This window comes from Falco peregrinus, chromosome 4, assembly GCF_023634155.1.
Source record: "Falco peregrinus isolate bFalPer1 chromosome 4, bFalPer1.pri, whole genome shotgun sequence".
Classification (NCBI taxonomy): domain Eukaryota; kingdom Metazoa; phylum Chordata; class Aves; order Falconiformes; family Falconidae; genus Falco; species Falco peregrinus.
In genome coordinates, this window is record NC_073724.1 from 78,912,574 (window position 1) to 78,935,563 (window position 22,990).

At 36.2% G+C, this 22,990-nt stretch overlaps 1 protein-coding gene across 6 annotated transcripts in view; it reads left to right on the plus strand.

Moving 5' to 3' along the window:
- DACH1 (dachshund family transcription factor 1) overlaps positions 1–22,990 on the plus strand; it is a 370,149-nt gene that overhangs the window by 251,373 nt on the left and 95,786 nt on the right. For 3 of the 6 annotated variants that reach the window (XM_055802571.1, XM_055802574.1, XM_055802573.1), the window contains 2 exons: positions 13,751–13,886; positions 16,194–16,331. In XM_055802571.1, coding sequence (XP_055658546.1) covers positions 13,751–13,886; positions 16,194–16,331 — 274 coding nt within the window. The remainder of the gene's footprint in view (positions 1–13,750; positions 13,887–16,193; positions 16,332–22,990) is intronic. The other 3 variants (XM_055802572.1, XM_055802575.1, XM_055802576.1) reach the window with 1 other exon arrangement.

Here is a 22,990-nt window from a genome sequence, read left to right on the forward strand (position 1 = left end):
TGTTCACAGATCTCACCCCATTATTGGAATATTGCAGGACCCAGGAAGCACTTAACTGAGATGTACTTCTGGCTCATCTGATCTAAACTTGCCTAGTAGGTTTAAAAGTATTGGACTCTGAAAGGTAGACGCTGTCATCATGTATCTACGTGAATTATTTTAATGATAGGCAGTGCCATATCAGAGAATTTTCCTTTTCCTAGGGTTCCTTAACTTCTTAACAAGTTCATTCTTATAGCTCATCTAGTTGGAAAAAGAATTTCATTAAGATCTGGGTGAAGATTCTGAAAGTACCTAGCAATTCTAGTTCTGTGTTTGAAACATTTTAGCAGCACTTTGTAACTGGAAAAATGTTTGGGGTGTGTGTGTGTGTGTTTTTTGTGTGTCGTCCCCCCCCCCCCCCCCCCCCCAATCTTGCTTATTTAAACTTTTGTTTGTATTAATAATCTACACTATTTATCTCTGCCATTTCTGAAAATTCAACTATCCTGTATTCATGCTAATTAAATCTTCATTGTATCTGCCAACTTCCGTGCAGCTCCTGGCATAACATCTTGTGCAAGTTATTTAACAAAACAGGTTTTGTGTTCCCATTTGGTTTGCACATAACCATAATTTAAAAAGATGTGGATTTACAATTAGGTGGTTTTAAATGGCCAAATTAACCTAAGTTCTATTTAGAAAACTGTGCTTACTCAAGGGTGTAATATGCATTTTTTAAAGTTTGCATGACTAAGAGTTTTAGGACTTTTAGGTAGAACCTGATGGAGACATTACCTGATTGCTGCCATGACTTCAGTCAAGGCTTGTGGCATGTTGCCCACAATACATTTGTACTACAGGTAAATATATAAACACAAGTGTTAATCTGCCATCCAAACCTCCCTTCTAAATGTAAGTTCTTGCTACGTATAGTTCTTTCAATAATACTCTAAAGGATAAGGAAGTTACTCTTGCAGGACTTTTATACTCTTCCCCTCAGCCCCTTTGTGGTATCAACATGTGTCTAGGTTTATGTCCTCTGTTTTTTTCTATGGCAGATGAATATGGTCATGTGGATAGAGATAGCATGGCCAAGTAATTATGTTCCTATTTTTTAATACTGACCAGGTTTGAAACATAAACCTGAGCTACAAAAAAGCATGACGTTATTGTTAGAGGGAGATTTTCTTCCTATGAGCATGGACATGTCACTGGCAATTTAACTGTTCCTCGCTGGGCATAGTCGGAAACTGATTTTGGTGCCCACTGAATTATATACAATGAGTAGTTGAGCAGGAAACTCTAATCAGCGTAGTTTTTGAACCTTGCACTGGCAATGTAAATTTTATGAATAATAACTTATACTACAATCAAAATAAATATCTTAGAGAATAGATGTGAGAGGGTCAGACCTCCTTTTTCTGTTTTTTTACAGGAATGTACAAATAGTGCAGTTGCTTTCTTTCTCAAAGCTGTTATTAGAATCGTATCTTCCTTTATTTTTTTATTGCTACATTTTTAGACTTTTTGATTTTGTTTTCATTATCTTCTGGCTCTTTTTTTTAACCCTGGTTTTACTTAAATGTTTTTCCTCAGTGACAATTTTTCCACAAGCTGATTTGACAAGTTTTTGCATCACTCATCCTGGAGTTCATAGTCATAACCTAAAATGACAGAATAGATTTGAAATTAAAGTACAAGATGTTTACAAGTTTAAACTCTGTGAAAAGTTAGAAGACCTATGAGAAGTTTCTACTCTGAAAAAGAAATCAATTGTAACCTTGTTTAATTAAGTAACAAAGAACAAAATTAAGTAACAAAGAACAATATTAAGTCTTAGAAAATCTGAGTCTTCAGATTATAAACAACCTGGTTCATTGGATAGAAGAATTGCCTTTGTGAACATGCCACAGTAGATGACTTACTGACCTTTCCTTCCAATTCACTGAGTTCACAGTTAGTGCTGTTATCTTTAAACTCACAAAGCTTCAAATGCCTTTCTATTACTGGGAAATATTTCATTTCTTCATGATAAGAAGTTGGAATAAAGCTGAGATCATGTACCAACCAAACATTTTATCCTGCTATGCTCAAGAGATGAGACAAAGACAAAATTACAAGGGAAGCCTTACAAAGCAATACCTTAGATTTGGCAGTGAACTATGTGCTCTAAAATCTTCAGAATTATATTTCAGAAGAGTGTTGTGCCCTTTCAAACATGAGTTGAACATTAGATGTCTTTTTGTAATGGAATGTTTAGATATATGAGTTGGATGAATAAGAGGAAAGCAACAACAAGCAGGGACAGCAGATTGTGACAGCAATGAATTGCAGTGAGTGTGACAGCTGTGACCTGGGGATGCTTTAGACATGAGGTGGCTTTCATCACCTGCCCGTGGTTTCAAAGGCTCAGCTTGTTAGCAGTTTCACTACATCAATTTTTTTCACTCAGCAGAAAGATATATGAAAATATAAAGGAAATACCTCACATAAATAGCAACTTGAAATAATTCTACATTGTAAAAGTTAGAACAGAGCAGCATGCAAGAATAAAAAATTGCACTTTATCCATATAATGTTACTAATACTTATAGAAAGAATTAAGAATAAACCAGAAGAAAACCAGTACCGTCAGCTGCAAGGTGATCAGTAGCACATTAGTCTTCTACTGCACAGTAAATACATGAGACTAAAGTTTGCTAATTCTCTAAATATATCACAGCAGTGATTATGTTATACTTGTTTATAACTTGTTTGTATATACTATAACATACACACACATTAAATATATGATATATACAATGTATCATCTATAATAGATATAATATATATTATATGTTATCTTCCTGTTATCCAATAGCAGAAATCTACTATTAATTTATTTTACCAAGGTAGCTGCAGACAGGGTGGTGGTGGTTTTTTTTTTATATAACTCAATTTATAGGCCTTTTCTGAGACAAAATTTTATTGTAACATTTATTCACTTTCATTTTTCACTGGCAATACGTGTGCGTTTCTACTGATGTAATTTAATAGTCCTATGTTTTTTGCCTATAATTGTTGCCAGAAAGTCCCACTAATAGCCAAAGAGAAGAAATGTGACACTGCCATACAGAAACGATGGAACATTTAAACATCTGATGTCAGAGTGGTGGTGAGCAAGTTCAGAGGGTGGACCTGAAAGGAAACGGCCTCTTAGGAGAAAAACAAGGAAATTAATTTCATGGAGGGGGTGGCCAGCAGAGGGACTGTAGAAGCTTCAGCTTAAGTCTTCTGTAACTGCTGTGTGAGCAGCCTTGAGTTTAGTGCAGACTTTTAGTACCAAAATGTACTGGCCATTGTAAGTAGAAGAGGTTATTGTTAACTTACTTTCCAGTTACAGAAATGATGGCTTTTTAAATAGAATTAGATATAGCATTTCTCTAAATTGGCTGGCACACTGTCCTGTAGAGGCAGGGGCCATAGGAAGCGCGTTGAAAGTACAGTTGGACTTCCTGGATAGAAAACCCTTCCACTTTGCTGCTATTACCAATGAAGCAGAATTTTCCTGTACTGTAAACTTGAGAAAACTGCCAGAGTTGCCAATGTATCAGATAGTACTGCAAAATCTTTAGATGTGACTGTCTTCAGGCATCAAGTAAAATTACACCCAAAACCTACGTAAAAGGACCATCACCGAATTGAAAAAGATAAGACTAACATTAGGAAATACCAGAATGTCTCTCCAACCTTAATGTGACAGCATTCCATCCATATAGTACAGTGCAACTTTAATTTTGCCATCACATATTGTATTTTTCCACAGAACCCCTACCTCATTCAGTGAATAGTTAATTATTCCATATTTTATTTTTTAAAAATCAGTGTCTGGCCCAGTCTTATTTAACGTACGTGATATGAATCCTGTGTTGAATGCAGAAGTTTTCTAGGGCCACTTCTGTGCCTACAGGAAAAATATTACACAAACAGTGGTAGATGCATATTTGCACCATTCCTATGAAGCTGGATATGCTATACCCATTTTACAGAAAGGGAATGCGAAGAAAATTAATTATATCTCAAAGTGGCAGAAATGCCCTTTTTGGATGCCTAACCTGAAAAATGCCTGACTTTTCAGATAAACTGTTATTTCTAGAGACGTATGTGCATTCAAAATACAGATTTTGACATTACTTTAGAGTTATTTTCTTGAATGTGTAGAAAAGTGTAGCATACACAAGTGCATAAAGAGGGAAACTACTTCCATTTCCTCATTTTCTGATACATGAAGTAAAATCAAATTTTATTCTTTACATAAGGAGAAATTTGAATTAATATAAAACATTTAAATAATAAAAAGTAATTAGTCTACAATAAATATTCTACAATAAAAATTAGACAATCAGCTCCTAAAACACCTGCTTTTACATATTGGGAAAGAAAACATGAAAATTATGATATCAAGTTTGAAGTATATTATAAACCAAATTAATATTTCATTTTATTTTTATAATGACTGCAGAAAATACGGTATCTTAAAATTATTTTTATTAGCTCACACATAACTGAGAAAATCTCCAGGTTAGAATAACTTTTATTTATTTATGTTAATATAAATATGTATATGCACACTTACTCCTGTTTCTTCTTTTAGCATGAGAAGACCTTAGGTTAAAGTGTAGCTGAACTCCTTTATTATGGCTTAATCATCTTTGTATTAGAGGACATTTTGTCCCACCTCGTTACTTAGTTCCATCTATGATTTAAATTATTTATTTTAACTTTTAGTACAGGTGTTTTTTTTTAATAATGAGCTTAGAGGAAGGTAGCTATATATCTGGTAGGTTGTAACTCAGAATTATGTCTTTTTTTTAAATAATATGGGATCCTATTATTTGTTTTAACATTTGTGCTTCCGAGGTGCAGTTTACAAGTAATAGCAGCCATACGCTCCTATGAATTAATTTGTGTCATGTAAAATAGTTATCTACATATAACACATAACACAGAGAAGGTAGTACAAATTTTTCTGCTTGGAAATTTGCATATTCACATGTGTAACAGGGAACTATGTATGGGGTGTAAGGTACAAGGGATGGGATTAATTTTGCTGTCTTCTAGGGTATAATTTACCGGACCTACTTGAGAGGGGAGTTGTACCTTGGAGACCTGAATGTATGCGTAAAAAAATCAGACTAGCTCAGGTGTAGACATTTGTAGTATAGACAATGACATTTGGGTAAATGAATTCTTGGTGTTTGGCTGGTTTTATGATTTGGATTGACTTTTAGGGGTGAGTTCCTAGTGGTGCTTCTTAAGCTTAAATGTTTGCTTTTCAAGTAAGACTAGATCTTCTTTCAAAAGAGGAGAGAAAAAAAAAGAAAAAAGCAGGGAAAGCGTGTCCAACTTCTCAATAAGAACTTACTAATTCAGTTTGAGTAGTTTTTTGCATGTCTATATGTTTGCATGTTGCATGGGGGTTTTTTGTATACCTTAGAAGGATATTCTGTTTGTTAGACCAAATACTCATTTGGAAGGCAAAATATAATTTATAAATTCAGTTGAAGGGATACACACACACACACAAAAAGCACGTCCAAAATAGTTGTTGAGACATTTTAATGAGAATCCACAAAATCCAGAATTCTGTACAATGAGGCTCCATGGCACTTCCAGGAATGATCCTGCTTCATCATGATTCCAAATCGTCAACACTTTGGATGGTACTCTAATTTTGCCAGTACAGCCAGGCTCTTTCTTGGTATTGACAGCCATCCACTTTTGTTTGTTTGTTGGTTTGCTTGCTTGTTTTTAATCTCTATAATGGCCCAGTCTTATGAAACTCACTTCCCAGTTTGGTCACTGTAGTTCAGGTACTGCCCATGATTTCAAAGGATTTGATTCTCTGCTCTTGAAGTACTGTTAAATGTTCAGTTGGGAGCCTTCTGTTTGGACTTCCTGTCAGCCAGCTGCTGCTGTTATTCCCAATAATCCTATAGTAAACAGGGTAATAAAAATTAAGCAAATCCATAGATTTTTTGTCTGTTGATCTCTCTCTACATTTTATGCTACCTGTTATGAGTATTCTTGTAACGGGAACAGCAAGGGAGAATCAATGGAAACTTGCAGATGTAAAAGTAAAATGAAAATCAAATTAACTTAAATTGGTCCAAAAGATAAATAAGCTCAAGTTATTCACAAAGAGGAAAAAAAGTCTTATGCAAATATTATGCTTTATGTTCTTTATAAGAAATAGATCCACTGTTTAAAATAATAGTGCAATTAATGACAACACAAAACTTTTGAACTGAATTTTTATTGGGATTAGAAGGTTGTCTGTACAAAAAGAGTGAGAAGGATAACATGCACGTCAGTGGGAAGTTACCAAGATCTTTAGCAAGCTTGTGATAGTATGCAAATAAGGAAATAGAAATGAAAATATATAGCATTCAGTCAGTTTGATAGCACACATTTTATAGTAATGATTGAGGAAGTTAGGAAATAATTATTAGTCCAATTCATCTTGTAATGCTTAAGACTAAACATTAATTTGGAGTCTCTAATGTTTTAGACTAAAGCTGAATGAAAAACGAAACTGTAAAAGCAAAAAATTTCCTGTTTGCAAGGAATACAAAATATACCAAAGTAATTAATTTCTTTGACTATTTCATTTTACAAGAAAGCTGTTCCTGGAATACTCCTTATACAAGTTCTAAATAGGTCAGTAAGGAACTGAAGAGTAAGAAGTCTGGGTTTTGGTCATTGTGAAAGGTACTATTTTAATTTTACCACAAACAGACATGGAAGTTGAGTGCCTTCCTAGAAAGGTCAGAATATTATAAAATATTCCTGATTAAAAGCTTTTTAATTTTTTTAATTAACAGTGTATGAAACAATGTGTGTGATATATCCTTTCCCCAATAAGAAATTACCTAAACTATTGAAAAGTGTGATGCTGAAACTAAGTTATTTTGTCGTCTGCACTTCAATGATGTAAAGCACAAACACAGAGGAGTTTATTCAACACTGAAGAACATCGAGACAGCTGAATAGCTTTAAAAGCCATATACTTCTACAGCTATACTTAGTTGCATGTCTAGAGCTCAGTCCATGACTAAAATTAAAGGATGACTAAGCCTAAGAGATGAGTCTCGTGGAGAAGCAAACTAGAACAAAGGAAAAAGCTGAGACTGAAAATACTGGAGAGGAATATGCAGGAGATGAAGGACGTACACGCAAAACCAGATGGTTGTTGGAAGTAGGTTTATTCAGAAAGATTCTGGAATTTTGTCCCTGAGGATCAGGAATTATAAAGGGTAGAGGGTGCTTGTGGAAAGGCTGAGGTGGAGAGAACCTAGAAGACACTGCTTCCTTGTCTGTCATTTTAGGAGCAGAAGGATTAATTCTACCCATATTACCTGAATTGTCTTCTCTTCAATAGTGGTATAGGAACCCACAGCTGAACTCCATCAACTTTACGTTTTGGTATATTTCTGAGGAAGACTTTTAGTAATGAAGCACTTCTCAAACATTTTAAACATGCTGCTGGAGCAGAAAGAAAAGAAGTGGGGAAAAAAAACAGAGTAATATTGAGTTTATCTTTGTGACCTGGTAAGAAAAAAAAAGACATATATGATATAGGGAAGGAAGTATTTATGATCTTCTGGATACCATTACAGATGTATTAGATAAATCTTAGTAGAAAGTTGCTTAAAAGGAACTTTTGGAATGAGATCTTACAGTATGGTCTTTGCATCTATGCAAAGAGCTGTTTGAAAAATGTGGAAATATGTTAAGTGCATCACTTATGTTTTACTTGGACAGACTGAGGCACTGTTATGTTGTGGGCGATATGTGGTATTCTTCAAGAAAACTGGAGTGGTTTCTAATTCTAGAGACAACTACAATCTCATAAGTTAAAATCTCTGACAGTTAAAATCTTTACAAGATAAAAAAGAGCCCAGTGTCACAGGAACAGTTTTTTTATGAAATGGACTTGATATTGTGGGAGTGTACGCATTGCAGCTCCCTAAAGTGAATGTTTCATATATAGTAGGAGCATTTTTGGAGGAGTTAAATGTTAGATTCTTAAAGTGTTAGGATTTGTACTTTGGATTGGATTGTAAAGCACACCAAGATAAGGAATGCTTCAGACTTGGCCCTTAAGAGTGTGTTGTCTATTGCTTAGTATAGTTGACAAATCTGATGCCTAATTGAGAGTCTTACTAGTTTTGAAAAGTTGGTTGACCATGTGTTTAATTGTTATATATGCCCTAAATTGTTCACAGTACTTTGTATTTGTGAGTACCTGTAGAAACAGAGAAGCAAGAAATGGAGAAAAAAAGGTAGCTAGTGAGGGTTAAGTTTTACAAGTAATAAATAATTCCGTATTTCTTGTTTTTTGGTAGATATTGTCAGTAGAGTTTTGGGAGCTATTCAGCTCATCAGCCAGTAAGTGCAAGGATAGTGTTTTTGGCATCCTGCTGCCACTCCAGAAGGCAGCAGATCTTCTCAGATCTTCTGTAGGTCCTGTCTGTCAATGTGGGTGGACATCTCAAAACCCTTCAGTAGCTCAAATGACTCAAATGAGAGTAGTGGAATTGACCTGTAGGTATCTGATTTTGGAGGAGGCTCTACTGACTTTATTGTCCATATCTCAATTGACTGAGATGGGAGACAACTTCCCTTCAAGATGGGTCTCTTCATGTAGCATGCTAGATACAGATATGTCTGAAATTTCATCTCTAGCTCATGTGTCAAAACAGCATTTAAATATTTACATTCAGATGTGCTGATTTCAAACTGAACTCTGCACAGTTTCCTCCTCATACTTAATTTTAGCAAGGCAAAGTCACTCAGATTTTACGTGTTTGTTTGTTTGTTTGTTTGTTGGGAGACAACAAGCCTAACTACAGTACAGGCCAACACCAGATTCTCTAGAGGTATCTTTAATTACATGGAATTAAGTTTATCCTGCAAGTAGACAAGTTTTAGGAAAAATACTGGACAGTGGACAGTATCCTAGGTGATTTCTAGAGCCAAAATTGTAACACAGTAAATTCTATTTCTTTGCTGTGTCATGTATGCTTCCTTGTACAAAAGTGGCAATTTGCGGAAGTTACAAAATAGCTCTGATCATCTGAATTATTTACTGAACACATTTTTGATCGCTTCCTTTTTTGAAAAATTTTGAAGTGAAGTCTAAATGTAAATTTAATATTTTACTGCAGACAAAATCCATCTTTTCTGCACAAAATCTCTAGCAAGGAAGACAGCTTATATTGATATTCCAGCACCATTAGTTTATCACTATGACTTTTTAGAGCTACAGAGTATTTCAATTTATTATTAGTAGCATTTCCATTTGTTATTGCAGCTAGCTTTGATAAAGACAAAAATTGCTATAGACTTTATTATTGATTGTGAAATTATGAAGCAAGGATATAAAAATCAGTTGAGGTATTAATTTATTTTCCATTTCTGCATAGTTCATAGTTCTGCATTGTTTTGTTGGGGTTAAAGGGTATTTTACAAATCACAGAATCACAGAACGGTCAGGGTTGGAAGGGGCCTCTGGAGATCATCTAGTCCAACCCCCTGCTAAAGCAGGGTCACCTACAGCAGGTTGCACAGAATCATGTCCAGGTGGGGTTTGAATGTCTCCAGAGGAGACTCTACAGCCTCTCTGTGCAGAGTTCCAGTGAGCCTGTTCCAGTGCTCTGTCACTCTCAAAGAAGTTTTTCTTCATATTCAGAAGGAACTCCATGTGTTTCACTTTGTGCCCATGACCCCTTGTCCTGTTGCTGGGCACTACTGAAAAGAGCCTGGTCCCATCCTCCTGACACTCACCCTTAAGGTATTTGTATGCATTCATAAGCTCACCTCTCAGTCTTCTCTTCTGCAGGCTAAACAGGCCCAGCTCTCTCAGCCTTTCCTTACAAGGGAGATGCTCCAGTCCCCTCATCATCTTCATAGCCCTCTGCTGGACCCTCTCCAGCTGTTCCCCGTCTCCCTTGAACTGGGGAGCCCAGAACTGAACACAGCACTCCAGGTGTGGCCTCACCAGGGCAGAGCAGTTGGGGAAGACAATCTCCCTCAACCTGCTGGTCACACTCCTCCTAATGCACCCCAGCACCCCACTGGCCTTCTGGGCCACCAGGGCACACTGCAGGCTCATGGGCAAGTTGCTGTCCACCAGCACCCCAGGTCCTCCTCAGAACTGCCTTCCAGCAGGTCAGCCCCCAGCCTGTACCAATGTGTGAGGTTATTCCTCCCCAGGTGCAGGACCTTACACTTGCCTTTGTTGAACTTCTTTAGGTTCCTCTCCACCCAGCTCTCCAACCTGTCCAGGTCTCACTGAATGGCAGCGCAGCCTCCTGTTGTATCAGCCACTCCTCCCAGTTTTGTACCATCAGCAAACTTGCTGAGGGTGCGCTCTGTCCTTCATCCAGGACATTGATGCATAAGTTGAATAACACTGGGCCCAGCAGTGACCCCTGGGGAACACCACTAGCTATAGGCCTCCAGCTAGACTCTGTGCTGCTGACCATAACCCTCTGAGCTCTGCCATTCAACCAGTTCTCGATCCACCTCATTGTCCACTCATCTAACCTACGCTTTTTGAGCTTACCTACGAGGATGTTATAGGAGACAGTGTCAGAAGCCTTGCTGAGGTCAAGCTAGACAACGTGCACTGCTCTCCTCGCACCTACCCAGCCAATCATTCCATCACAGAAGTCTATTAGGTTGGTCAGGTATGACTACCCCTTGGTGAATCCATGTTGACTGCTCCTGAAAACCTTCTTTTCCTCCATGTGCTTAGAGATGACCTCCAGGATGAAGCTGTTCCATCACCTTTCCAGGGATGGAGTGAGGCTGACCAGCCTATACTTTACTTGGTCCTCCTTCGCCTTTTTGAAGACTGGAGTGACAATGACTTTCCTCCAGTCCTTAGGCACTTCTTCTGTTCTCCGTGACCTTTCAAAGATGATGGAAAGTGGCTTAGCAATAACATCTGTCAGCTCATCCAGCATTCGGGGGTGCATCCCATTGGGGCCCATGGATCTGTGTGTCAGGTTTGCCTAAATGATCTCTAACCCGATCCTTCTCAATCAAGGGAGTCTTCCTCTTTCCAGACTTTCTGTTGCTCCCAGGGTCTGGCAAACCTGAGGGCCAGCCTTGCCAGTAAAGACTGAAGCTAAGAAGGCATTAAGCAATTCCTCCTTCTCTGTGATCTTCCTCACCAGGACACCCACCTCATTCAGCAGCAGGCCCACATTTTCCCTAGTCATCCTCTTCCTACTGATGTACTTGAAGAAGCCCTTCTTGTTGTCCTTGGCATCCCTTGCCAGATCTAATTCCAGACTTAACTTCTCTTGTTGCATCCCTGCATATTCTGACAACACCCCTATATTCCTTCCAAGTGGCCTGTCTCTTTTTCCATATCCCATAAACATCCTTGTTCTGTTTATGTTTTGCCAGAAGCTCCTTGCTCACCCTTGCAGGTCTCTTGCCCCCTTTGCTTGATTTCTCACTTGTAAGGATGTACCAATCTTGAGCTTGGAGGAAGTGATGCTTGAATATTAGCTTGTTTTCTTGGATGTCCCTACCTTCCTGACCTCTAACCTATGGGAATCCTCCAAGCAGGTCCTTGGAGAGACCAAAGTTAGCTCTCCTGAAGTGCTGAAGGAATGAAATAATAAAGCCAACATACACAGGTTTTTTCATAGACTTTGCCTGCTATGTCATATTACATGTGAATAAAACTCATTATCTGTTTTGTTTGTGCAGTAATTATATTTTGTTGTCCTGTGCATTCCTTTTGTTCCCTCCATACCATACTATGTGCTGTAAAAGCACACATAAATAAATAGGATAAACAAATTAAGCTCTTTAAATAAATTAATTTACTCTGCAGCACTGTATTCAAATCTTATGTGCTCACTGGATTTCATTTTAATGAAACCCTTCTAAGAACAGTACATTGTATGCCAAACAGTGAAATTATATATTAAATGAATGATTAAATATACTGTGTTCCAATTTATACCAAATCTGTACGCTGTGCATGCTTAAATCCTCATAAATCTAAAGAAATAAATCTTCAACATTCTTAAAACATCTGCATTGCAATCCCCCTCTTGAACACCCGTTTCATGGACATATAAACACAAAGTCATAATAAGCCTAAAGCTATGATGCAGTTAAACTATCCTTATCAAAGTTTTTGACTTAAAAACCTGAGACTATTAAAATGGAATCCACTTAAATGTCTTGAAACATTGCTCTGAAAAGTCTTATTCCACTCCATCAATAAGCTTATTGAATCACTTTGCAATCAGAATCTCAAGTTTAGCAAATATTTATTATAAAGATTACCTGGAATAAATGTATTGATTACTATAGATGGTCATGTTGCTAAGTTTCATAGAAATGCATTCAGAGAAACAAATACTCATCTAGCTACTGTGCATGAAAAATAATGACTGCTGCAAAAGAAATTTGCTGTGTGAGAAATGTGATGCTCTTCTCAGGAAAACTTCTAGGCATTTCAGCAGCAAATTTTCATAGATATTATTAAACACATAATAATTGTATTATTTCATTACTGAAAACTTTTAGTGGTTGAATGTATACAGTTTTTTAGTTGTTGGTTGGTTGGGTTGGGTTGGGTTAGGTTTTTTTTTCATTAGGAGTCAGAATTTTGGTTATCAGAAAGAAAAAACCACACCACCAACAACAACAAAAAAGTTTAACATTTTCAGTGCCTCCCATAGATTTCCCTTATAGGAACTATTTTGTTTACCACTGTCCGACCAAACCAACCTAACTCATACATAATTTAGCAATGACATAGAGTCTTGGGAGCTATTAGCAATAAAAAGGAAACTGCAAGGAAAGACACAGATTCTTCTAGAAAAGACTATTCTGCACTGAGCTCCCTTTATTGTTTATATTAAAGTTCTGTGTAAATATCAGATATATCTACCTGCTACATACTGATGGTTCTCATGTAACAGAAGTGCAATTCAAACCATCACAGTCCTCATGCTGTAATTTTGAAAATCAAGGAAAATCTTGAAGTGCATCATAGCTCCTCCTGGCTACCATCCCAGGCTTTCCCCTGGACAGGAAAACATGAATGGGCATTTTTTCTCATTTTGAAATAGTGATATTGGCACACTCTTTTCCAAAAAGTGTTGTTCATTCAGTGTTTGTGCTCCATGTTATAAACAGACATTTGGAGTCTCCCGAGCCATGTTACCGGTATAGGTTCAGTAGGGAGATTATATTTTCTTTATGATCCAGAGCAGTTCCATAAGATGTTATTGCTCAAGAAGCCTCTTTGAAAATAAAATGTTGTGTAAAATTCAGCATAAGCTAAAATAGTAATGTCTTGTCTTTATTTACAAAACTATATTGCTCCTATCCTGTAAGGCTAAAGTCTCTAAGCCAGAATGTGTATTTCCAATTCAACAGCATGCTGATAGAAGTGAGGAAACAAACCACCCAAAAGCATAGCAAAACCCTTATTGTTATAAATAGTCCAGAAGGCAGTTTAAAAGCCTGACAGGATGAGCAGCCCTCACATTGTATGCTAAACCATAAGATCTAGTGTCCTAACATGTCCAAGTGTCCTTTGAGAATACTCTGCAAATCCTGGACACCTCAACAGAGGAAATAATAGGTTGTAATTTAAGATGGAGATACAGTTTAGGGAAGTGATGTTTGGAAACAGAGGTTTAGTTTAACATTGCCTTATTTTGCAACTATTTTTCATGGCGTCTAGGAACGTGTTCCAGACAGCCCTTCTCCTGCTCCTTCTCTTGAAGAGGGCCGAAGACCTGGCAGCCATCCATCCTCTCATCGAAGCAGCAGTGTGTCCAGCTCTCCTGCACGGACTGAGAGCTCTTCAGACAGAATCCGTAGGTCACATTCTTCTCCTTGTCACCACTTTAAATTTGATTAGGTGCAGCTGGTTTTTCTAATCAAAATGTCCTCATCTTAAATAGATCTCATATGTATCATGTTCGGAAGTTCAGCTGCAATAACTATCTTCCAACATTATGTTCCCCAGTTTACAGTATCATAATATCTGATGCTACATTAACGGGTACTGATATAAACTGCCATCATGTCGTATTAAGCATAAAGATATGAGCTATGAAATACAGAATTGCAGCTGGGAAGCAATTTGCTAGATTAGTTTTAGAACTGAACATATAGTGTAAACATTTGTTAAAGAAATTGAGTTTTATTTAATCTGGTTATTCTGGTTTGATTTCTAAATTGAATCTGACTTCATAAGCAGCATTGCACATGGCAGAATTGCTTGGTAAAGAGAAAAATTAGGTTAAATCAATTAAAAATACGCATAAATTATATTTTTTTAAATATAAAAATTTGTAATGGTGAGAAATATGATTCAGAGAGTATTATCACTTCATAGCTCACAAGGGCAGAGTGAAATTAAACCATGGTGTGTCAGAGTGATACCATTATTTTCAAGGCTCCATCTACAGGATGTAAATTACATGGCAAAGACCCTGAATTCTATGATATTCCAGTGTAACTGCCTGGATATTAAGGTTTTAAACACGTATTATGTTATGGATATTTACTTAAATTCATATTACATTTGTCCATTCCTTTTATTATTGCTGTTACAGGTTTTTGTGCTTTTAAGGCATCTTTCCACAGTGGAATTTGCCAGTAGGTGAAACTAGAGGATTTGGCATGCAGATAGAAGGCCATGAAATAGGTATATGAAATATGTAGTCGTGTTGATTAGATGCAGCACGTTTCTTTTAGACTGCTTCCTCTCAGGCTCTCCGCAGACTCAGGAAGCTGACCCTTCATTGACCTTCAGATGAGAGATCTTTCATTATTATGTGATGAAAAATGACTTACCAAAGAAAAGAAATGAGGCCTGACCATGACAAGCTGAAAATTCTGTTTTCTTATCACTTGGAGGATTCAGAGTGCAGATTAAACTGGCATCCCATATACTGTGACTTATCTATTTCCCCAGACTCGACCCACGAGCCTTTCGTTATATTTTCTCTCCCCTGTCCATTTGAGGAGGGGAGTGATAGAGCGGCTTTGGTGGGAACCTGGCATCCAGCCAAGATCAAGCCACCAGAGTTCATAAGTAAAGTTCTGGAAAAAGCCTCACAACCTTGGATATTTTTTTTTAATTGATTAATAATATGTTTTTTTTTTACAACCATTGAAGACCTTTTCCATTGTTCTTTAATAAAAAAAAGTAAATGAAATGTAATTGAGAGATGCTTACTCTTTCTGTGAAGGAATAACACTTTTTTTTTTTTTAAGAAATGGTATAGCATTACCGTAAGCAGCTTACTCTGCTTACTTTACCAGCTGAGAGGAGTGGGGCCATTGCACATTGTTTCTTCCAATGTGAACATAACAGATTTCTTTAAATACTGGATCACTTCAGTAACTTATTTATTCATAAAATAACACCTTTATCTGCTATATGATTTGTTAACACTACACCTGATTCTTAAGTGCATCTGCTTTTGTGGTGCCAGCAAGAGTAAGATGACTACTACAGAAATATGGGTTACATATGAAAAAAAGCTTTCCTGAAAATGGCATAAGCCTCTTGCAAACACAATTTGTCAAGATAGAAGCATAGGGACATGAACTGCCTTAGATGGGTTGCTGAGGTGTGTTTGAAACTCATGAAGATCTGTTTGAGAACTGTTGTAAAGAGATTTTCAAGCTGTCTGATGAGCAAATAAGCAATTCTACTGTTACACAGTATATTTTGAAAAACATTGTTTATCACCTGGAAGGCCTCAATGCTTAATTTAAGGAAGTTAGGGACTGCATATTGGGAATGCTGATATACAAGAGCTTTTGTATAACTAAGAAAAAAATAATCAGCAAGTAACTCACATAGAACCTTCTATGCTTTTCTGGTTTGTTTCATTTTGCATTTCAGTTCTTATTAAATGAACAAGAAAATGTTTGCAAATATACAACTTTGTCCAAAGTTTCTGAACTCTTCTTTTTAAAATGAATTGTTTTAAACCAAAATGAACAGGAAGAAACTCTCCTGCTGTGTGGATGCTGATACCACTAATTAAGTAACTTTGTGATTGTTAGAATTCTTGTATTATTAAGAGGAAGACTATATAAAATAAGTACAAAAAGGTGTTGTTAATGTGACGGCTGATTTTCTTTCTGCCTGTGCTTGTGTCTAGCAGCTGTCCATCAGAACGGGCTATCTATGAACCAAATGCTGATGGGTTTGTCACCTAATGTCCTGCCTGGACCTAAGGAGGGTGATCTGGCTGGTCATGATGTGGGACATGAGACAAAAAGAATACACATTGAGAAAGGTAATAAGAATATTAAGATTCTGCTGTTTCAGTTTAAAACAAGTATTGTCTAAACAGCTAAATAGTAATATAATTGTGATTTTAATTTTTTTAAATTTGTTTGATTGTTTTTTGTTTCACAAATTAAAAGAGGATGATAGCTTTCTCGATTCTACTTTGTGGTTCTTGAGATTAATGAACAATATATGCAGGAGGAATGTAATAAATATTACAAAGCAGGATGAGTGAAAAACAGTTTTACATTATATTGTGTCTCTGACCCTTCTACAACGCTGTTTAGGTATTAAGTTTCTGTCTCCATCCAGTTGACTTTAATGACCTACTTCCCAAAGGGACTGAGTGCCGTGAAAATTAGTCCATGTGTGCAAAAAGGAAAAAGGCTAATACCAAGCCATTAAATTAGGGAATTGCATAAAATGAGGCTGGTACACATTATATAATGGGATTTAAATTTAATTGAGTATATGACCAAAGTGTTTGATCTAGGTGAATAGTCCACATGCACTTATGCTGATTATGACACCATTTCGTCTCTGTTGGTATTCAAAGTTAAGTTCCTGTGCAGAGTTGTTACAGGGGATTTTGGAGGGGTGGTGGTAGAATTTTAAAAGGTGTATTTCATATTATATTTACTTAATATATGTGAAATTTAAGTATTATTGACTAGAAATATTGTTGTTAAAGAAAGGTTAGAAATATGACATTATCCTTTGAAAAAATATTCTTTGGATTTATCAGAAAAAATCAGTTCTTGGAGAAAAATGAGAGGAAAAGTAAAAGGTAAAATAGCCAGACATTGAAACAGAGCCAGAGAAACTGCTGCAGTAACGAAGATTTTGGAATGAGACATTTTGTGCCATATTTTAATAGCTATAAGATGGTACCTTCTCTGTCTTGTGTTTGAACACTGAGATATGAAAAAGCATTAAAATCTGGACAATTCTATTCTGGACAGGTGGCATTTTTAATAGGATTACCAGAAAAATTAATGGAAACAACATTTCTTTTATATAAACCATTTAGTTTGGTTCATTGCACACACAACCTGTTTTAGCTTATACTGTGCCCTCACTCAGCCCCTGCAAATTGTACCCCTGCTGTGAAGTATGATGTGATCAAATAGGTTTGTTTTGAATTTCCATAAATGATTTTATTTTAGCCTCTGGAATTACTCATTTAAGTGTAATCAGACTAGTAAAACCTGCAAAGAGAAGTGCATACGAAGAATTGCTCGTATTTTTGCATGTCATTCAGGTTTTTTAAAGGTTTTTTTTATAATGGTACCCCAGATGTATTTTTCAATCTGTTGCCAGTTACGTTTTTGCAAGATCTTTTATCAGTAAAACTGCTGAGAATTCTCTTTTTTCCTCAGTCCTTGTTTAGGTCAAACCTTCTATTTTTTGTTCTTTTTTCCCCCTCTGTTCCAGCCGACTGAATTAATGGTAAATATTCATGGGCTATCTAGATTGATAGGGTATACTAAATTAAAAATTGTTTTCTGTCATGACTACATTTATCATGTCTCTCATGCCAGTCTTGTAAGTTTAATACTAATCTAATCTGTATTAAAACAAGTGATTTAACTTATAGATATTTGTGGAGATAGTAATTATCTACTTCTGTCACTGTGAGCTTGCAATCAAATTTCCAAACTGTTGCTTACCACTGCAAATCAGTCAAAATGCGACCGTAGTTAAAATTGCAAACAAACATATGTAGGTGGTGGTACACTTATTGTTGAAACTCCCTCACCTTTATCATCTGATTCAAAAGAAAAAGAAAGAGAGTAAACCAGAAGTTTGGAATAAGTATCATGAAGAATTTGGACATTTTTGTGTTTTCATCTAAGCCACTTTTGTTGGCAGAAACCTATTACATGAAACTAAAATGACTTTGAATTGAACCTGGGAGAACCTGGGAAATTCTGCCTGGTAAAGAAGGCCCTATATTTTCTATTCTTGTCTCCTCTTCCATTAAAAAAATGAAAGGACCAAAGAAAACCCTGAAGTTTTTCTTGCATCAGGGAAAATTTATTTACAGTCAAGAGAATGTAAAGGGGAAACAAAATTATAACAGAGGCAACTGATCAACATACAAAATTTTGAAGAGATTTAGCATATGTCAGAGGGGTGAATCATTTGTTTGACGTGATCTACGAGTTGGATACAGAAGAGAAATACCATTTATGTTATAAACTTAAAACAAAGGAGGTACTTTACCCAGTCCATGCAACAAAGTGTAATATATTTAGAAACAGTTTGCTGGCACTAGCAAACTGCATAACAGTTTGAAGGTATTTGGTCTTTCCAAGATCATGTTCATTTCTATTCAAAATGAGGCCAGAATTATTATTAGTGCCTAAAATGAGTTTATTTTACTGGGGTGATTTAAGCTACCAGTAAATCTCTTGTGCAGTTATCTTTGGTGTTTTTTTTTTTATTTTATTATTTGCTTTTAGACTGTCTTCAAAATCTGTTCTCTGGTTCTGGTGTGCGCTGTCTTGAGTGACCTCACCTTCCGTTGGAGTCAGTTTATCTTTATCCCACCAATAATCAAATTAGGTTCTATGGATCTGATTCACTGCCTGTTTAAACTGGAAAGTTTGCATCAGGCTCTGGGTCAATATTTGTTGCAAGAAGATAGGAAAAGTTTCAGTTCTCAAAGACCATGCGTAAATGTGGGTGTTGGGAACATTTTCCAGCTGCTGACTCCAGATGTGGAACTTGGCCACATCCTAGCTTCATGCTGTGGCAAGACCCAATGTACATATTGGAAGTTCCACCCACTCCCTGGGTTCTATAAGAATAAAACTTAGATTTGCTGAGTTATGTTGTGGTCCAGCCAGGTTCCTAGTCTGGGCTAGAAAGGAATGCAGGAGACACTGGAGAGAGCACTTCTGCCCCACAGTTCATACATAACTCAAAATGTCATTATCTGTATGAGCAGAGAAGTGACTTACCCTACACTTCCAGGATTTTTTCTGTATTTGAGAATAGCAGATTTTCCAGTTTTACTGAAAGTAGGCTGTAGAACTGCAAATGATCCTGGGAAGAACGAGGTAAGTTCAAGTACACAATGTTAGTTCAAGTACTTGACATCCATCATCAAAACCAAGTATCTAATTTTGTAACCTGTAATTATGGACTGTTGATGATGCACACTTGGTTTTATTAGGTCAGAATTCACGAAAAGGTCTTAAAATGAAGTATATAAGTCAGAAAAGAGCCATTCAGTCTTTTTACATTAAAATTAAGACTCTGAGTCTTTTCAGGTAAAGTTTCTGTGACACAAAGAGTTTGCTCTAAATAGTCCCACAGTTTTGGTGAGTTATAGTTTATCACTTATCCTGCTCAGTTGTTATCTGAGGTCCTGCAGATATCCCAGTCTGCAGCTGTGAGAAGTGTGTTTTTGATGCTTTTAATGGGACTGTATACTTGTTCAGCTCTTCAGTGATGTTGTCTGTTACATCTGGAAATAGCATAGGAAGGAGGAACTAACGGAGAACCTAAGGACTAGACTGCTGAATCCTGATGCTCTTCTTGCTCATTGATCTGAAGTGTTTCAAAAAAAAAGTTCATAATAATCAATGGCTTAAAAGTTAAAAAAATATATTATTATAATATTAGATCTGTAATTCCCCCCTCCAAGCAATTTCACAACACTCCTTGGATATGTGGGTCCCAGTTCCTTGTAGACAGAAGAGAGCGTTGAATTTGTAACACGTTTCCTGGGTAGTATCCTTAATCACTGTGCTTTGTCTAAAAGAGGGATGTATGTTTTACTATCATCCCTTTGCCCCTACAACTCAGACTCTGGTCATATGGGGCCTGCAAGGTAGAACTTATAGCTCAGTCCTGTTGCCAGAATTTCTCTATTTACTGGCTCCAGATAGCTGCATATGTTTTTCTGTTGACTTTAGACAGACTATAGCTACTTGTTAACTTCATTAGATCCCAGTTTACCCTACTCAGTTTGGTTAATGTTAAGTGATGTTGGAGGCAGCGGCTGCTCCTAACAGCCTCTAACTGTACCTGTCTAGCAATAGCTACCCTATACGCTATATACGCTTCAGACCAGGATTGTCTTCTGTGGGACAAATACCTAAAAGTTAGTTGCTTTAACACCAAATCAAGATGCTTAAGTTTTATTGGATCTGGCCCCAGGGCATCAGATTAGAATTTTCTGTCTGCATCAATTTATATTTTTTTAGATTGACACCAACAGCAAATTAAGCCTGAATGTCATGCTTACATTTTAAATTGAATATGTTATTTGAGATGTTATGGGAAGGACACTCTTGTTGAAAATATGCATGCTGTTTTCTGTAACAAAATATAAAATATTCACCACGTTCACAAAAGAAGCTAAACTATTTCTTTCAGAAAACCTTTTAAACTATGATATTAATAGAAATTTACCAAGTAATTTCTAGATAATCAACAATAACTGCTTCTTGGCTGGTATGATAGCAGCAATTAAGGTATAACTTTATCAAATCCACATATTCAGAAGTCCCAGTCTTTCTGTCTTTTTTTATTTTATGTCCCCCTGTAGAGATGTGAGCAATCTTAGACCTCTGGCTCATATCTTATAAAACAGAATATTAAAATTCCAAAATATCTTTAGTGTAAAATGGAAAATAATTTAAATATTCCAAACTTATTATTAGAATTGTATTTTCCTGTAGCAGTCATGCAACAAAAATGGAACTAATGATAAATATGTCATCCTATATAGTTATTCATTCTGCATTATCAGCAGTAAATTCTTTTATAACATAGACACAGTGTGAATATAATATATCAAGCATGCTAATTCACCTTAATAAATACAGAAAAACATATAAGTATGTTTTTATAAATATGAAAGGCTCAAAGGAAGTTATAGCATCCAGAGAGATTCTCTTCTACCTGATCTGTCCCCTAGCAAAGTCAGCCAACAAACGATCCAGATCTTTACTTAAATTCTGTTTCTGGTCTGTTATGATTTCAGTTCTCTGAGAAAACTCTTTTTGAAAGAGAGTTGATGTACTGAGAAATTTTTGTTCACAGTTCTGCTGACCAGCTGCTTGTGTAAACCTACTTTATCTGTTCATTTTAATTTTTGTGTACGTACATACACAAAGAGATATTTATACATTATGTTTATTTTATTGAATATTGCATTTTAATGTAACACGAACAATATAAACATACCTTGATGGGTATCTATATGCAAATATATTTACAGTTAACACATTTCAGGTCTACATTCTCGGTTCTGTTCTTAAATGTTACCTATTAAATCTTAATATATTAGTTTGTAATTCCTTAAGATACTGAGTTCAGGCTATGTATTTATACATCGTGTAGTGCATTGTGAAAGTGATCTTGAATGAGCTTTAAATACTTCTCAAAGCCTAAACAGTAGTCAAATCTGTAACCTATGACAGATGATATAAAAATACACTAAATGAAAGGTCTGAGAAAGCTGGTATCACCAAAATAACCTTTTTGACACTCTGGTGGTTGGTGTGTCTTTTCTCTCAGCCGAAGAGGTTCAAGAATGCTTAAAGTACATTAAAAGCTAATGGACTACAAAGGTGAAAAATGAAATTGCAAGATTTTTCTTAATGGGTTGTTATTTACTAAGAAGCCAGAAAACATCTATTTTTATTGCATAGCATAGAAGCCTTTCATATTATTGAATAGGTTATGAATAGTGTATGTATGCAGGAAGGAGTGCAAAGGTAGTACAAACTTCTGAAAGTTTTTTGTAGCAAAATACTGGATCGGAGTATTACTAGAGACTCACTAATTCATCCTTCAAGAGATACTTCTTCTGCAGACTTGTTTGCTACTAGGGACCTTTATTCTGCTAGGGTAGTAGTAGTTTTGCCACAATTTATCAGAGATTTGCTGTACAATTTTCACTTGATGGATGCGTGTGTATCACTTCCAAAATACCCTACGCGAGCTGGACTCATTGCAGCCCAGTTGCGCATATGCATACCAGCTATTCTATATTTACAGTGACTCAAATGCATTTTGGACATATCTGACTTTTTGAATAGGCTCAGATGAGTTACATGTGCACAAAACATCTGGTGTATTCTTAATCTGTTGAAACAACTCTACATGTACAATTCCTCTGTGCTTTGTGCCCCAAACAGTTCACAAAAGGTGCTTTTTTCTTTTGTTTCTTTTTGTGTGTGTGTCTTTCTTTTCAGTGGTCATCATGTGTCCCTCATACAATAGACCTTAGAATGGTCTTTATAGTCTTTAATAGTGTTTATTACATACAGAGGGGAGAGGAGCTAAAAAAATCCTTTGAAATAGTTTGTGTGCTCATTTTCATTTTTTTTAAATGAATTGTTAAACAGAAGATGTAATGGTAATTGGTAAGATGTTAGAAAGGACTTTTTTTTGTCATGCTACCACATGGCTGTTTTGAATTCATCGGTTCTTTTTGTGTTTGCTGCTAGGAAAGATATGTTATAGCGATGAAGTTAGTGAAGTTAGGGCTATTCCCACTAAGAGAGGACCCACATGAGGGTGACCAGACAAATATAGTTCTGTTTCTCTAAAGTAGTTATTTTTAATTTTCCATTTTGCTGGTTAAGAAAATGCATTTTCTGGAGAAGAAAAAAATACATGATGTATTTAGCTGCTGCAGAACTG